The sequence below is a fragment of the Chenopodium quinoa genome, unplaced genomic scaffold, assembly GCF_001683475.1.
Source record: "Chenopodium quinoa cultivar QQ74 unplaced genomic scaffold, ASM168347v1, whole genome shotgun sequence".
NCBI lineage: Eukaryota > Viridiplantae > Streptophyta > Magnoliopsida > Caryophyllales > Amaranthaceae > Chenopodium > Chenopodium quinoa.
This window is the reverse complement of record NW_018743099.1, coordinates 404,462-422,430: the sequence shown is the minus strand read 5'-3', so window position 1 is coordinate 422,430 and position 17,969 is coordinate 404,462. Positions and strand designations below refer to the sequence as shown.

Below are 17,969 nucleotides of genomic sequence, written 5' to 3'. Positions count from 1 at the left end.
TTCGAGGATGAACAGGTGGAACCGATCGAGCAAGTTGTGCGAATCGAGCCTACGGTAAGTGTTCCGCCAGATCGAGTTGCAAGTGTTGAACGCAATGACAATTTGAAGCAACCTTCGATCGAAGAAGGATTTTTAGTGCGTAGCATTGAAGATCCCCCAGTCTAAGTCAAGGAGGAACCACCAAATAAGGTAATTTGGCGTCCCACAGGGTATGTCAGGAAGCTGCATCGCAGCCTGAACACCGCTAGACCGGGTGAGAAACCACCCGATCAAGCGTTAGGCCAAGGGTCCTAGATATTATACTTGGTAAGAAGGTCGTGCGGGACCTAGATAAACCAGCGCTTTGCGGGAGGCAACCCGTATTTCTTGCTTTCTAGACTAGTTTTCCGTTTTTTTTATTTTTATTTTTATTTTAGAGAGGCGAGGAGAGTGAAATTTTACCGTTTATAAGTGTTTTTGTACAGGTATAGGTTTAAGAGGTCGTAAGACTTAGAAAAATTTGAAGACGAAGAAAAGCTAAGGAAATCAGACTGGGCACGGGCCCGATCGGGCGGAGCTTTCCCGATCGGGCGCGCAAGGAAGGCAAAATTCCAACCTTAAATTCACCCGATCGGGCGTGGCTGCCCGATCGGGCGCGCAAGGAGAGCTGGAAAGCAGCCTTAAATTCGCCCGATCGGGCGAAGTTGCCCGATCGGGCGCGCAAGTGCAGCCAGGAACTCGAGGAAATTTCGCCCGATCGGGCGTTAATCGAGTGAAGGGAAAGATATGTCGGGCGAAGCTCGCCTGATCGGGCGAGTAATAGGGCGAAATTTTCGTTCGTGTTCGCGCCCGACCGGGCGGAGCTCGCCCGATCGGGCGCGCAACTATGTTTCTGGAAATTAAGATTATCCGCCCGATCGGGCGAGGCTTGCCCGATCGGGCGCGCCTATTTTGGTCGTCCCCTTATACTTCTCCTCTTCTTTCTTTCCTCACTTTCTTCTTATTTCATCTTCTTCTCCATTACTTTATCTCTCTAAAACCTCCATTTTTACACCTTCAAACTCACTTATTTTTCAAGATCTTCTCCAATCCTTCCATCAAAACTCAAAATTTTTTACATATTTTTAATCCTTTCATCTTTCTCTACAATCTACACCCAATTTCTACCATTTTATCTCAATTTTCTCTAAACCCTAAGAGAGAGAAACCACTCAATTCCTACACTTTCGAATCTCAATGGCTTTCAAGAGATCAAGAACGGTAAGGGGGGAAGGCTCAAGGCAACAAGAGGCGAGAATTGACCCGGATTTGCAAATTCCGGGATGGGAGAGGGTGGTCATCACCACCCAAGAGCAAAAACAGAGGATGCTTAACATCATTACGAGGCAGGTAATTCCCACTCGTTTCATTCATCACCCTACCCTCATTAGATTAGGAATTGATAAGCATGTAGAAAAATTATTCAAGGGAGTTGGCATGAGCGGTTTCTTTAACATGCATTACGATACTTATGATTATTTAACCTTAGAATTCGTTTCTAGTTTTAATGTCTTAAAATCAAATGCTTTAATTTCTCATGTTCAATTTCGATTATTCAATAATGATGTTAGATTGACATTGAAAGAATTTGGTAAACTTTTTGAGTTGAAATCGGATAGGCCCCTTGAACCGCCCCAAGACAACATTGTCGTTGTCTATCAATCCCTTACGGGAGATTCCAATTTGAACCTCCAACATGCTAAAGGCACTTGGATACAACATCCCGTGCCAAAGATTTGGCAACGGTTTGTTGGCCTTACCATTTTTGGAAGGCATGAACCCGCCAATGTTAGGCGGGATGAGCTTGAATTACTAGGGTCATACATGATCCCTAGGAGTGAAAAGCTCAATATAGTCCACAAAATGGCCAACCACTTTCAACGGGTGGCCAATGCGGCCGAGGCGGGTAGGTCTAGGGTACCCATTTACTTTGGTGGCCTAGTTACACATATAGCGGTCAAACACCTTAGATTTGTCCCTAACGATGACGGTAAGGTAGCCGGCCCAACTATTATGGACCTACCCTATCTAGGTGGCCTTAATTGGATTAATGTCATGGGAGGGGAGACTTGGTGGGTGATTCAACGGGAATCGGGTAGGAGGGATAATGCTTTCACTTTACCCAACCCCACCTTGACCAAATTTGAGAAGGGAAAGCCTTCTTACACTTTCGAGCTTAACGGTCAAGGTGAGGTTCAACCACCTCACCCTTCACCTCAACCTCACCACTCTCCCATACACCATTCCCCCACTCACCATTCACCACACTACCAACCGCCTCCACCCTTCACCTATGGCATACCCACTTCCTCGGTTGACTATAACGTCAACCCCAATGCCCCTTATGACTTTTTGGCTTTCAGGAGCCAATTAGACCGTATCGAGACGGGGCAAGGGCGAGTTGAGGGTATGATGCAAAACCTAGATTCTAGGTTAAGCACCTTAGATGGGCGGGTTGGTTACATAGAGAGGAACCTCGGGAGGGGTCTATACCCCATGTATGACGATTATGCCCATCGGGGGGCTATTCCTCCCGATTCACTTACTCCCGATTGGTTCCAATACCCCCAAGGAGGGTATTCTCACCCCGGTGCGTATGGTACTTATGTGGACTACTCTTCAGTCCACGGATATGGGGGTGATGCTCCTTTTAGGGGTATGGGGGGAATGTGGACCCTAACTACTTTGCAGGTGGTTTGGGTAATGGAGGTGGTGGCTCTGGCCAAGGAGGAGCCGGTTCTAGCCACGGAGGAGGCTATTCGAGGATGGATGAGGATGAGGAGTAGGCTCCACTCCCAAGTCAATGAGGGCATTGCTTGATTTGGCTTGGGGGGTGTTCTTCACTTGGTAATTCTCTTCCTTTTCTCCCTTTATTTGTTTTCCTAGTGTAGTTTTTTATTACTTTCTTATTTATGAAAAATACATAAAAATTGAAAAAAAAAATTCAAAAATACGTTCTAATGAATTATAAATTATGCTTCCCTATGCCCCTTACTTGAGAAAATTGTTTTGATTCTTGGTATTTGATGATAAGCATTGTGGATTAGTTGATCATGATTTGGTGTTTGATTGCCTTGAAACCTTTACATGCGTCAATTTTGTCCAACTACTTGTGAATATAGTGCTTGACTAGTTGATTTGGTAAGGAATGTGTGATAGTTCCATAGTTCCTGGTATGTCAATGAATTTGAGTATTGGTTTGCAACTATTAGTAATATTTATATGATTCATTATTATGCACATTGTGGAGGACGAAGGCATTTGTTCTTTTAGATAGCCTCCAGAAATTGTAGATACATTTGTTCCCTTCTTGCTACCCATGTTGTTGCCTTGACCTTTTGTTATTTATTAGCCGCATTACAAGCCTATTTTGCCCCATTGGTTACTAGTCCCAAGCTTGGCTTGGGGAGCAATTAGTGAGTGAGGTGAGGGAGTTTGTGGTGTGATTATTATTTGCACAATTTGGGTGGGATTTGAGAAGTTTTTTTGTTGTTATTCATGTTTATTTTTGATGAGTTTGAGAGTTATATTTTCTTGAAAAAATAAAGCATGATATTATGAAAAAAAATAGAAGTTCAAAGAAAAAAAAGAGTGAAAAAAAATAAGTGAACTTCAAAAGAAAAAAAATGTTCAAATGTTCTAGTTGGAGGTTGATCAAAGAAAAATATAATTTTGAGCCTCAATGAAAAATTCAAGTTTGAAAATAAAGTTTGTTTATTCACTCTACTTCTTCATTATTATATCTTATGAGTGAAATTGTAAGAGTTGGGTTTATTTATTATGATTGGAGTATATTTGGTTGATGTTTGAGTTAGTTATGTTGTTGGAGATGTATGATCATTAGTTATTTTGATCATGGGTTTTATTAGGATATGGCTCCTTTAAGCATAGCTTTTCTCTCACTTATTCCCAAAGTTATCCTACCCTTTGCCCTAGCCTTACATTACAAGCTTTAAAGACCTTCCGACCTTTGTGCATAGAATTGTATGAATGTGAAAGTGTTGTTTATCAATGCAAGTTATGACTTGGCATATTTCGAGTCGACTAGTAGGATGAGCGTTCATTGTTTTTATACACACGAGAGTGTGAGTTGGGAGGGAATTGTTCACATTAAAGGGGTTGGTTGGAGAGCGATCCAGTACATCTTTTACTCACCACATAAATGAGAGATGAGTGTGTGAGCACTAGTCTTGAATTCTATATGCTCTTGTGGTTTGCTCTACTTGACAATTGTTAGGGAAGATTGGTAATTAGTTGGATAAGATTGATTGATGTTGAAGCATGTTCATTAGATTTGCCTTGAATCGTTGGTGCTTGATTTGATTATTGGGGTGAAGTATGTTTTATTGATTCATTGATGAGCTCTTTGCTTAGGAACAAGCAAAGGTTTGGCTTGGGGGAGTTTGATATGTCCATTTTATATAGTGTTTTACCCCCGTCCCTTGGTCGTTATTAGTAGTGTTTTTTGCTCTTTCGGGCCACTTTTATTACTAATTTGAGTTTTCTAGTGTTTTCGTAGTTTTAGTTGTATTTTACAGGAAATTGCACTCTTGGAGCATTTTCCCAGGCTTTATGGATCAACTACGGAAGCTAGAAGGACACGACCACTTTTGGAGCCCAGGATCGGTGAAAGCCGGTGATTAAGGTCTCGGTAATTGGGATCCCGAGGCATTTGGACCAAGTATTCAAGACCCGAGGAGGAAATCCGGATTGGGCCTAGAAATCAAGCCCAATCGAATTCCAAGCCTCAAAATGGAGCAAGGGCCCGATCGGGCAACCTCTAGCACGATCGGGCGCGGCAAGGCTTTGTTGTTGAGCGTGCTATAGCGCGCCCGATCGTGTGAGCCTCTTGCCCGATCGGGCGACGCTGATGGGAAGGAACGCGAAGAAAAAGGCGCGCCCGATCGGGCGGCCCTTCGCCCGATCGGGCGCGTGTTTTTATGTAGCTTGATTAGTTTAGTTTTAATGTTTGTTTTAGAAAACGTTTAAGTACGATTTTGTACGGAATTTTTTAGAGGATCTTCTCTCTTAGACTTTCTCTCTCTACTTATGATCTTTTCTCTCTCTTAACTCTTCTCTCAACTCTTGTTCTTGATTATTTTCCATTAATACAGATTAGTTTGGTAACGATTTCTCTTCTCTTAATCTTAGTTATTTACTTTATTCCTTTTATCATGTCTTGCTTTATTGCTTTGATTAGTTTAATTTCTACTATGTGTGAGTAGTTTTATTTCTAGGGTTTATGGGGATCCATAAATAATATGAAGGGGTAATTTTTTGTTGTTAATTATCAATGCTAGATTAATTTCCTATTGATTGAATTAATGCTCTGTGACTAGATTAGGCCTATCTTTTATGCATGAGTTTGACAACATTGATTCGAGATTCGAGAGATGAGGGTTGATGTTTAGGTCTAGTTTCAATAGGCAGATTAATTTATAAATGGTTAAGTCGAGATTCGAGAGATGATATTTAATACCGGTAAATTAATTGTGTGATTGTAATACGTAGCGAAAGCCCTTTACAATCTGGTGAATTGATGCATTGGTGATTGACTATTATTGATTATTGGTATTGCATGATAATTTCTTATTGAATTATTTTAACGTTTTACAATTGCGGCTTGAAAAAGTATAGCAGTATTGAATTGATGAATCGAGCAGATGTTAATTTGATATTAAAGTCTATTTTCAATAAGAACTTAGATCTAGTAAATTGCGAGAGCCTGTTAGATCTATGTTGATTAATAAATTGCGAGATCCTGTTAATCATGTTATTTATGCAATGTCAATGATTGATTACTATGTTTTACCCTGGAGTATTATTTATTAGTGAACCTATGCCCTAGATCCTTTTATATATTGTTTACTCCCTATTCTCAATCTTAGTAGTTTAGTTTCTTATTCAAATATAAATATTGGTTACTTAGATAATTTAGATTATAATAATTAATTAGGAGTAAAAAGACTTGTTTCCCTGTGGAGATCGACCCTACTTCCCTATCTGCTTTAGTTAGAGGACTTAGGAATTATTTTTGATTAGGGGATACGACTTTACCCTGTCAGGAACACAGGAAAAAGGATAAACATAGCTTATCTTAGGAGAATGTGTTCATATTAGAAGCCCAATTAGTCTGATTTGTTGAAATTCTTAGTCCAGTGAAACAACCTTGACGTACCGCTTGAGCATGCCAGACCTCTTGATGGTGCCTGCAAGGTCGACTTGAATAAGCGATGCCTTATATTGTAGTTCAACAGCTAGAGTACTGAATTCTGGCCAGGTCTCCTATACAGTGCACAGGTGTAGTTACTATGGTGCATAAAGCTTATGTAGTGAATATTTGCATTGCTAACTACCTGTTTCTTCTTTTCTAGAAGTTCAGTGGGCGTAGAGTGTAGTAGCTTTGCATATTCTTCGCCGAAAGCAGTGAACCGAATGCTTCCAGTCCCATTTGTTGCAATAAAAGTGAAGTTGTTCCTGCATTGATTGAATGCATATTAGCTATTGTATATGTATATATAATTAGTTTAATGAATCAAAGTTTACTTTAATTCAGCGATTTTCTCTTCTCCACAATATGTGCACATAAACTTAGAGCCCTGAAAATAGTCACAGCGCTTGCTACAAGTTACACATCCAACATATGCAAAAACATCTTCTTCCTAAGGGTTAGGAATTGTTATCTTGGCCCAGAAGCGTGTATCAGGAGTAACATCTGCAGACTGTAAAAATTAAGTTTGTTAGAAAATGAAAGGATTTTTTTAGATTATGTTGTAAGGGCAATTTGCAAAGCATAATGTCTTATCATCAATCTCAGCAATTGGTGTGACATTCTTGCTGCTAAGAGATTCAATGCGCTTAAGTTGGTGAGAAACACAGTCATTTAGTCTGTCAGCATTTCCTTAAACCCTGCATGCATATATAGTATCAGCAAAAGGCGACCAAGGCTTTCAAATGTGTAGATTATGTGGAGGACGCTTAATTAGTAGTGTATGAGTTAAATGTACCAGTCTCGCAGTGCAACTGCTTCAAGAGAAGTTGGATTTGGATCAATAGTTGTTGACATAGAAGAAGCTAGGGAAAAACCTAGCAACAATTGTCTACTGTCAGCTAATACAGAAAACAAATGGACTATATATTAAGGTGTTAAAGTATAATTACCTCTGTGTATAGCTGGTTTTAAATGCCTGAATCTTACTATTTTGAAAGAGTCTAACCAGTTACTAAATTGTTCACAGTCAACAATAGCTAACTCTCCATACACAAAAATAATAAGAGCTTGATCATCTCTGCATGCACAATTATATGTCTAGCTTTAGTAGCAAGTTATAAGTAGTGCAATTATTACTGGTATATGAAATAACAAGTCCTTTGAACAGTGTGGTCAACAAAAGCAATGTCGCGAACATCAAATGGAAATCCATTGAGTGAAGTCTTTTGCCGAACATCTTCCATGTGAACAACAATACCGAGTATGTCTGAATTATGATTAGTAGTAAATGCATTAGATATATGGCAAGAATAATTCATGAGAGAGCATTTGTATATCTAGCTATTAAAATTGAACAGTATTACCGAATCGGTTATTGTCATTGCTTGTTGGGGGAACCACAGTAATAGGAGTATATTGTGGAAGAACAGGTCCAGAATCTGGAACTACAGGCTGGATTGCAATTTTTCCTCCAAAGCCTATCTGGTATGGCCCTTCTCTATTGACGAATTTGGGGTCAGTAGGTTTGATAGGAGCATGTTCTATTATGTATTCCTTTTGGTGATCAAGAAGTTTTTTAAAGTGATCAATTTCATCTCCAAACAAAGTTTCTCTAATCTTATTGCCCTGTATACATAAGAAGATAGCTACAAGTGTTAGTGATACAAGACAGTTAGCATTGTATGCAAATTACGATAGCTACAACCATTAGATGGTACCTCATCATCTGCAAAGATAAGCTTTTGGAACCTCCTTTTGTTAGGAGGAGTCCTCACAGGAGACTTTTCCTTTACAGCAACCTTGATTTTGTATGATTTGCTCTTTGGAGTGAGCTTGCTAAGTGGCACATATTCAGGTTTCATCTAATAATACAATACAGTTCAGTTTATTGTCTCACAAAGCATATATACATATGCATATTAGGTCTTGATTAGCTTACCAAACCAACAATAGCCTATTTTAATTCTGAATTGGAAATAAAGTAAACAGCTAGTATAAGTAGCCATAAAACCAAAACAAGTGTATTATGTGCATGCTATTGGTGTCTTTTAACTGGAAATAAAATCTTAACACAGTAACAAAACAATTTAATGGTGTACAGAAATGTGGCTAACAATGACAAGCATGAAAGACGAAGTAGATTTAGGAAAATAATATTATACAAGCATTAAGTGCAAGTAATGCAAGCAACAATTCAAACAATAATAGTACACAAATATGATAGATCTAGGTGGCTATATGATACAGACAGTAATGATTCCTATTAAATTCCATGTACATGAATATTTCAATATTAGGAAGAATCAAGATAGTCATATCATGCATAGTACTATTATCATTAATGATAAGCATGCAAGACGAAGTAGATTTAGACAAATATCACTATACAAACATTAAGTGCAAGTAATGCAAGCAACAATTCAAACAATAATAGTAGATAAATATGATAGATGTAGGTGGCTATATGATACAGACAGTAATGATTTCTATTTAATTCCATGTACATGAATCAAAATAGTCATCATGCATAAATACTGACAGGGTATAGTCGTATCCCCAAATCAAAAGTATCTGGAACCATGATTGGTAGTTTGGGGATGAAGGTACAAATCCAACCTAAAATAGATTGAACCTGCCCTAACAATAGGCCTCTACTTTATTCTGATCTTATTCATGTGCGCTTTCTGACTAACATGCAATCAATAGGTTTACCCTAAACCTGTTTAATCTATGTTGGTTGAATATTAATGCACAAATAAAACTATTATTGGCGATCACTTGAATTATAATCACATTAACCCTAAACAAGATTATTAATTATCTTATTAAACGTGATCACAAGTACCAATTCCCTTTAAACATGCATAAAAGGCGTGATCAAGCAATAACGATAAATATAATCAAGCAACATAATAATAAATAATAATACAAAATTATAATAATCATGACAATAATCATAATCATGATAATATTAAAGCATAATATTAATAGCAAGATCCTAGGCATGATACTACAAGATTAATAACAAACCCTAGCATGTCACTAAACAATAAAAGTCAAAGCTTTAACCCTAACATGATACTATCATGAAAATTAGGAAGGACATAAGAAGCATCGCAGGAATCATAATTATCATATTTGATATTATAACCTATTCCCTAAACATGATACTAGGAAAATCAAAACGCCCTAACATGACATTAGGAATCATAACAATAACATAGACATGATTTCTATATCATAATATCAATAAAATCAATTAAAGCGCTTACTTGGATGCCTCGTATCTCTTTCTAATAACAAAACACACACGTTAGTAACTTCAAGGAAAATAATAATCAAACAATTAAATTAAATAATAGAAAGGAAGATTTGGGACCAAACCCTCAGAAATATCAAACCTTTCACGTCTAGGGCGAAGGCAACTTCGAACTATGCTAGGTGTGTGTCTAGTGCTAATGTATGAGGAATTGTGTTTGTAAAAGGGTTGGTTTAGAAAGAGAGGGAGAATCAAGAAATTTTTGATGAGAGTTGATGAGAAGAATTGATGAGAATTGATGAGAAGAATTGATGATTAAAAACAGAATTTTAAGAGGCTATTTATAGAGAAAATCAGCCAGATATGATAAAAAAAAATGAATCAGAGTTTCGAAAAGAATAAAACACAACCGCAGCACCAAACACGCGTGTGGCGCCAAACGCTAGACTCTAACGCCAAACGCCAGGAGTGGCGCTAGACGCTAGACTCTGGCGCCAGACGCCATGAGTGGCGCCAGGCGCTGGAAAACAGTTTTTGCGGATTTTGTTTTTAATCATATCTTTAGATCCAGAAGTCCAAAAAATTCATATAATATGTCGTTGGAAAGCTCTTAAAGTCTAATTTCCAACCCAATTGGAATAAAATTAAAATATTTTGTAGATAAAAAGATATGGCCGAAATAGTGGAAGGGTGTCAGTTTTGGATAGAGTTTCATATCTCATTCATATCTTTTTCGTTATAACTCGAATTTAATATTATAATATATCATTGTAAAGATAATTTCAATATCTATCCAACCATATAAGAACTGGATAAATATTACGAGGCACAAAAATAAAATCTGAATATATTCCACTTCGTACAAAACAAGGATTCTAAAAAGGAGTAGTTTTATTCAATTTCAAACTCTTTGAAACATAATTATCAATCCTAACTCCATTAGGATTTAAGAGAACCTTCTAGAATATTCTAGAAGACTATAATCAATCCTAATAGCTTTAGGAATGATAATTAATAATAGGCCCTCCTCTAGATCATTGGGCAGCATATAAATACCAAATCGAGCCCAGTTTAGTATTTTGGCCATAACTTCCTCATTATTCATCGTAATTGGGCTTATAATATATCGTTGGAAAGGTCTTTTTAAGCCATATCCAAATACACTATTATTGGACCCTTATCATGGACCAAACTAAACTGGAATGCACGTTTTTCATAAATAAGGTAAGAAAAAAAATATTTTCAAAAACAGAAAGAAGAGATATTTTAATAAAAACATCCTCATCACTAGACTTTTCACACTTTCTCTTTGTTCGATAATCAAATGACGTGAAAGGTATTCATCCCTGGGTTTGGTTTTGGGGATACACAAATGGGTGTCTACAGAGATATGACTTAAGAAGCAGCGATCTGAACCCTAACGTCGAGCCGGAAAACTGAACCCAAACGTTTTCTTCATTCTCGTCGCTGGGTACTCGGTGTTTGTCGCTCTTCATTGTGGTGAGGCGTGAGAAAGGAAAGAAGGGAGGCTGAGAAAGGAGATGAGAGAAGAAAGAGAATGAGATGGAGGATGGAGGGGAGATAGAGGAAAGAGAACTGAGGCGTGATGGAGGGGAGAAAGAGGAGAGAGAGCGTGAAAATGAGGGGAAAGGGGACGGAGGAGAGAGAAGATGAGGTGCCGTGTAAGTGGGTTTTAATTTCCTAGGGTTTTTTTGCCCAAATGGCAAGCGGTTCAATGCTCAAACCGATTGCCATTTACATTTTGGCAAGCGGTTCATACAAAACTGCTTGCCATTTACATTTTGGCAAGCGGAATTCAATAACCGCTTGCCATTTGTGGCTGCCCATTAAGTTTATTCTACTAGTTACAATGCTTGGCATTAATAAATTGCTATCTGTTTATTTAGTGGGTAAGATAATATTTTTTAACGAATTCTGTTTTACATAGAATGTGTTATATCTGTATGAAAACATACATGACAGTTTTAAAAAACGCAGATATTAATTAAGATGAAATTATGCTTAACGTTATAAATTTGCTGAATCTATTTAACTTGTCATTATTACTGTCACTGAATATTTAAAAGGAATATTTAAGATGGTTTCTGTTCAATTTCTAAAAACTAAATTTTATTTAAGTGTCTTCTTGTCAAAGCTATAATTAAATGCATTTAATGTGATACAAATAACTGGCCTGCATTTGGTTCTATATATAGCATTGTTTGCTATCAAGCATCCAATGTCTATCGAAGTGTGATTACAGAAAAAATACATATCTTAGCAATGTATTTATAAGGTATAATGGCTAGCTATGCAATGATGTTTACTGTTCGTTATGAGGCTGAGCATGCTGAGAAAGTGGTATGAAATATAACTTTGCTTTTTCTCTTCTTTTTTTTTTTTTTGCTGATTTAGTATCCTGCGCTTATACTTTGTCAATGAATTTTTATCTACAGCCCATCCCTAATGAATTCCAAGACATATTATATGAGGGTTTCCAAAATGTGGAATTGCTGGTGCATGGAAAATTAAGAATCTGGCAAGCTACTATGGTACAAGAAGAAGATGGAAACAAATAATGGATCACTGTTTTAGAAGGTGGTTGGTGTGATTTTGTTAGGGATAATGGTGTAATCCCCGGCGATGGCCTAGAATTTTCATATACAGGCCATAGTGTGTTCTATGTCCAGATACTAAGGCCAACAGATAGGAGGAGAATATAAAGCAATAGACTTGGCAAGGAAAATGACAGTTTGAACAAGAGGTGTGGGCGAAAGCCTGCGTATCATGAAAGCTCAGGAAGTATGACCGAAGCAAATGCTCGACTTTAAGAGCTTGCAAATTGCTGTCATGAGCCGGATTTTAAATTTATTTTTACAACACCTTATCTTAAGATAGGGACAATTGTATGTGTTGATAATAACTGCCTATTGTAGTTAAGTATTTTTTGTATGGTTTAAACTTTTCCTGATAGATTATTAATGTATATATTGGCGTTGTTTGCATAATGTGCCTGTCAATTTTGCAAATTACTGGTTAAGTGAATTTGAGGACTCTACTCATGTATTACTGCAGAACTTTGATACACAGTTTCGTGCTAAGGTGAAATGTGTGAAGAAAAATGGCCTGATCACCAAGTGTGAGATAAAGAAAGTCAACAACTTCACTTCTCAGTATAATGTTCAAGAAAATAAAGGGGCATTAATTAAGTATAGAAAGGGATATCCTGCACTCTTTGATATAGATCTAGTGCCAGTCTGAGCCACTGAGAAATTTCCTTCGTCTAGGTTTCATGTAATAAGTCCTAATAATGAATTTTGAAGCACGGAATAAGATAAGTGTAATGTGTACAATTTAATTTAGGCATTCTGTATTGGTGGTGCTTGTATGGACATTTTGCTTAGCATGCTTTTTCTAATCACATGTCTTTTATGATATAAGAAGTTCTATGTTGTGTAGTTTTTTATATTAGACTGTCAAGGACTATTAAACTGTAAGGAATTTTTTAATGATGCAAGAACCTTAATCCATAAAGTTAAATGTAACAAGCAAAGATGCTTAAAACATTTTTTGTAAACAAATATCTGCTGAGCTCATGCCACAATGTTCAGAAAATCTAGAACACAAGATGTAATGAATTCAGGGTTCAAGTTAAAGGTCTTACATTTTACGGACACATTAAGCTGTAAGCCACACCTCTGCACAATCAGATATGCATTTTTATGCTGTGCAGTGCCTCAAGTGGATCAGAACCAATGCACATTAATTTTTTGCAGTTTTACCTATCAATTAATGTTCAGTAGCATTTAATCCTATGAGCATAATCCTTTGTCAATCAGTCTATTTAAAGTGTTATCTAATTTTGTGGTACATGAACTGTAATGAGCACACTTGTATAGGACATACCTTTACCCTAAAAACAATAAATTGAAATATTTTTGTCTATATAAAGGAAACTAACAGTTTTTTTTATAGTGCGTGGTTTCTGCAATTTCTTAGCTATTTTATACAATATATTTCAAAACAAACACTTCACAATGGTTGGCAAGGGAAAGGTAAAGAGGATAGTAGTGGGCAGCATGCGTCACCAAAAGAAACAACTATGGAAGCAGTGGTGAATCGTGTTAATTAATTCACTTGAGGAGAGGATGCAGAAGCTAAAGAAGCTTGTTTCTTATCTTTGTTTTGGCTAACTTGAAGATAAACTCCCCAGTCAAGAAGGAAACTTTTTTATGCATTCTGTTGAGTTTAATGCTAAAGAAAACTCACGAGAAGTAACAAGAAAGTACACTGGTCATCCTATCCTTCGCAGCACTAATATCCACCATCACTCTAGTCCATCATACTCCCCTGCAAGTGATGCTTCATACGGAGGTTCATTTTAAGCTAGAGAGTCTTTATGCTATTTAAATAACTGCTAAGTTTGTATTACACTACTGGTGATCTAAGTAATTATTGTTAGTTTTCTAAATGTACCCTGAAGTAGTATAATGCTAGGAATGTGTTGAGTTTAATATTAGGTGTGTAATGCCTGAGTGCTGAAGTTTTATTGACTGTATTGTATTATGCACCCTAAGTGTGATTTATCACTATTTTATGTCTTCTTATTTGTATTAATGCCAGCTAACTTTTAGTCAGAAGCTGTTTTTTAATGTCTGTTCCTATTATAGTTTAGTATATCCATATAACAGCTGTTTACTCAACGTATATGTAATGCATGAAGCTTTGTTAAAGTTTAGTGTAAAATAAACTGAGTGCTGATAATGGTAAGGAAATCTTAGTAAAGTCTTAAGATATACTAAAAATATAAATAAAAGTAATGCTAGATTGTATTACATAAAAGCAAAAGCATATGAAGTCAAGAGAAACTGCAATAGGCTATACAAAAACTAATGAAACTGAACAGTGACAAGTTCATACATACCACAGTTTCTTCTGGCTAAATGATTGAAACTAATCTTAGGACGTCGTAAGAAACAACATTTTTCACATGTGAAGTAACAGTGTTGAAGATACTTTTAGGCTGAAGACAATGACTTTTTCAGATTTATTTGCACGCGAAAGTGCTACATATAGCTTACCATGTGAGAAGCAAGGCTGTGGGAGATATATGACAACTTTGTTTAATGTTTAACCCTGTGACTTGTTTATTTTCATGGCAAAACTGAGCTTAATTGGAAATTGCTTCCTCTTAAATTGAAAAGGGTAATTTGCTAAAGATGAAGGGCGAAGATTAACACGCGGCAGGAACCAATATTTCCCTTTGTAAGTGCATGTTGCTATCTCGCAGAGAATATTATTTGGTAAAAAACGCTTACATATAAGTCTTGTTCCATTACACAGCCCTTCCAACAGTGTTATGTTTTGCAGTAAGATGACAAGACAGTCTATCTTCAAGATGAGCTCATGCGGGCTCATACCTCCGAGACATAATTTGTTGAGGAATTCAGTTAGGTATAGTAGTGTACAATTATCATCAAGAAGCGAGTCGAAGCTTTTGTAAGTAGCGTGCTCTCCAAGAAATCAGTCAATGATATAAGTATTGATTGAATCTACATCTTCATTCATAGGTGTAAGGATTGCTATTTCTGTGAAGATGGTTAGACATATGTCTATACTGCTAATTTCAAGAAAAGAAGCAGATGCCACGACAGGTACAGGATTGATTTCTTGATCATAGCAACGTACAATGTGTGGCGGAAACTATACAAAATCAACTTCAGCATTCTGCAGCTATCCATTTGCAAGTGCCAGTAAAAATTCAGAATATGTAGGATCGTGTTTAGCTCTAATATTCTCTGTTAATCGAAATCTTATTAGCTTAGGCCACAAGTATGAGCTGACTAAGCTTGCAGCTACCACTTCTCTCTGAGACTTACGAGGAACAATTGGTAAAACTTGCCTGAAATCTCCCCCAAATACGACCACCGTCCCTCCAAATACTTGATCAGGGTCACAGAGATCCTGGAGAAGAAAATCAAGGGATTCCACATTTTCCTGTCGTGTAATAGATGCTTCATCCCATATTATCAAAGAAGTTACTTTTATTAATGCGGCCAAACTACCCTGTCTTGGGACATCACATGCAAGAGATATGTCTGAATCAAGAGGAATTTTAAATCTAGAATGTGTTGTCCTACCAGATGGTAGAAGCTGCTATCCCTGAAGTGATCATAGGCAATACAATCTTCTCAGCTAACCAGATTTCAGCATACAATTCATTATACAAAAAGTCTTTCTGGTTCCACCAGAACCATCTACAAAGAAACAACCAACAATACCGTTGTTTACATGTTCCATAATGCTATCAAATGCAATTTACTAAGCTGGATTCAGGGAGTCTCTGCAAGCAATGCATTCATCAGGTATTGGTGCTTGTAACGCATCAGCAATGTCCTTAGTTCTCCTGATTTCTGCATCAGCGGGCTAGATTAAATGGCCTAAGCCAAAATCTCCTAATGATCTACCTATGCCTTCTAACGACTGTTCAATTGATGTTACAGTTAGCCTCCTTGCTTTCTCTTCATCACCTGGATTTGCATGCCTGTAATCTTGTGCAAGTGAATTGTAGAAGCGGAGCCATAAAGTATTTGGATTGCTGGGCTGACAGAAGATAAGGATAGTAGCAAAAAGTTGCCTCATTGCCACAGGCATTTGCACTTTTGATGCTTCCTCTAAACAAGCCACCACTGCACCATCTTCCTCCATAAGGCCTCTTTTAATAGCTGCTTCCTGGAAAGTGGAACAGACATGTCCATTCACCGTTAACAAATCTTCAAATGATGTAGGACTCCGAATATTAATAAGTAGCAGACGTAAATAAAATAATTCGCCCTCGCCTGGAGCAACAAAGGCTAACCTTCCAACAACTATTTTCTTATTTCTTCTCTGAAACCATGCCTTTTTCCCATTATCCCATGTATAGTGTTCAGTCAGCAACTAACAATTTTTTGCACAAGAAGAACCAAGGTAGAAGATCAGAGACTGCCACACATAACCATTAACAATAAAACTAGGTTTTGTTTTTTTTGTAATGGTTAGGTGTCTTTTGTTAAATAGAATAGGTAGGCAGTCATGAATAGGTAGTGAATATGGAATAGAACTTATGTACACTCTACCATTTTTTGGGCAAATGAAGTGAAAGAATTAACATGTTGATAAGTTGTGCATTTATGGCAAGGTCATTGTGTCTAAGTTCCATTAGATGGGATTGGTTTAACCATATTAGCTACCATTAACAGGAACCTCAACAACATCCTTTTTAAGAAGATGTTGGAGCATCCTTATACAATGGGCTCAAGTCATAAGAGTCCCTTCATCATTTGGAATTCCATACAACTATGATGCAAGGTAGGTGGGGGGACTCAATGCATCAATATAATAACCAACAATAGGGACTCACTCAAACTTGTTCACCAGCAAACAGTGGGGACTCAAAGGAAACAACACAAACACACTTCAAACCAGAGTATTACAAGGGCTATACCACAAGTGTTATGGTCATCATCCATACATCACAAGACCTCCAAGTTGCATGACTATAGACTCAAATAAACAAGCAGCCAACACACATCCAGCCCATCAACAACAATTCATACCAACCAGCACAAGGGACTTAGAACTACCATAATTAATTAAAAATAGAGAACATCCATAATCACAACAACCAACATCAACAAGTTCAGCCAACATGCTCAAAATCATTATAAAGGAACAATAACCATAATGACTTATGCTCAGATTTAACAAGCATAAGTCATTAATCAGAACAACCAAGAGCAACAACTTCAACCAACATATTCAGAACAACTAACAGCCACAAATTTAGCCAACATAGCCAGAACAACAACCAGCAACAACTTTAGCCAACATAATCAAACTCATAAAGAGAAACACAAGAATGACTCATTCAAAGGGACTTAGATATAAGCAAAAATCATGCAATTAGGGTTTAGTAATAGTTACGCTGCATGATTAGATATCTGGGGGGAAGTCATGAGGGTATTTGTCCTCAGATAGGCCATGTAGCAGGGATCCTAGTCGTTGTAGTCCTCCCTCCAGACAGATCTACCCCTCTTCTTTCCCCGAGGAGAACCACCACTACTTGACGCCTTCTCAAGCGTCTCCTTCTTCTCCGGCTGAGCAAGTTTAGGGCTCCCCTTCAAGCCATCATCAGCATCAACCACTTCTCCACCAGTAGCAGGGAGATCTGCAACCACTGACGCCGGAACATCAACAGCCTGCACCGGATCTGCTTCCACAACCTCCTTCTCGTCGTCGTTGGATATATACTCAGCCAATTTAGCCCCAATTTTGCCTCCAAAGTACCTGGAAAATGACGCAGAGCAACGACAAACTGGTTTCATAATTCCAAATCCTCATCGAGCAATGTAAAGAGTGGACTCCTCATCTTTCTTAGGATGAACTAGGGACTACGTCTTTTTTTTTGGACTCATTTTCTCAGAAATTGCAAAGAAATTG

The 17,969-nt window shown here is 37.5% G+C and overlaps 1 protein-coding gene across 1 annotated transcript; it reads right to left on the bottom strand.

Moving 5' to 3' along the window:
- Positions 1-6,168: 6,168 nt before the first annotated feature.
- On the bottom strand, positions 6,169-8,091 carry LOC110731892 (replication factor A protein 1-like). Its single transcript, XM_021911812.1, has 7 exons — positions 7,948-8,091; positions 7,594-7,855; positions 7,367-7,496; positions 7,180-7,307; positions 7,026-7,104; positions 6,375-6,495; positions 6,169-6,303 (listed from the first exon to the last, which is right to left on the bottom strand). The coding sequence occupies exons 1-7, from the start codon at positions 8,089-8,091 to the stop codon at positions 6,169-6,171; spliced, it is 999 nt and encodes a 332-aa protein (XP_021767504.1).
- Between the last annotated feature and the right edge of the window lie 9,878 nt (positions 8,092-17,969).

Excerpts from the sequence above, each read along its gene's own strand:
- LOC110731892 (XM_021911812.1), bottom strand. The coding sequence starts at position 8,091 with ATGAAACCTGAATATGTGCCACTTAGCAAGCTCACTCCAAAGAGCAAA. Across the intron at positions 7,308-7,366 it reads ACTTGTTATTTCATATACCA|AGATGATCAAGCTCTTATTA; the intron begins GTAATAATTGCA and ends TTGTGCATGCAG. Across the intron at positions 6,496-7,025 it reads GCAGTTGCACTGCGAGACTG|GAACAACTTCACTTTTATTG; the intron begins GTACATTTAACT and ends CAATCAATGCAG.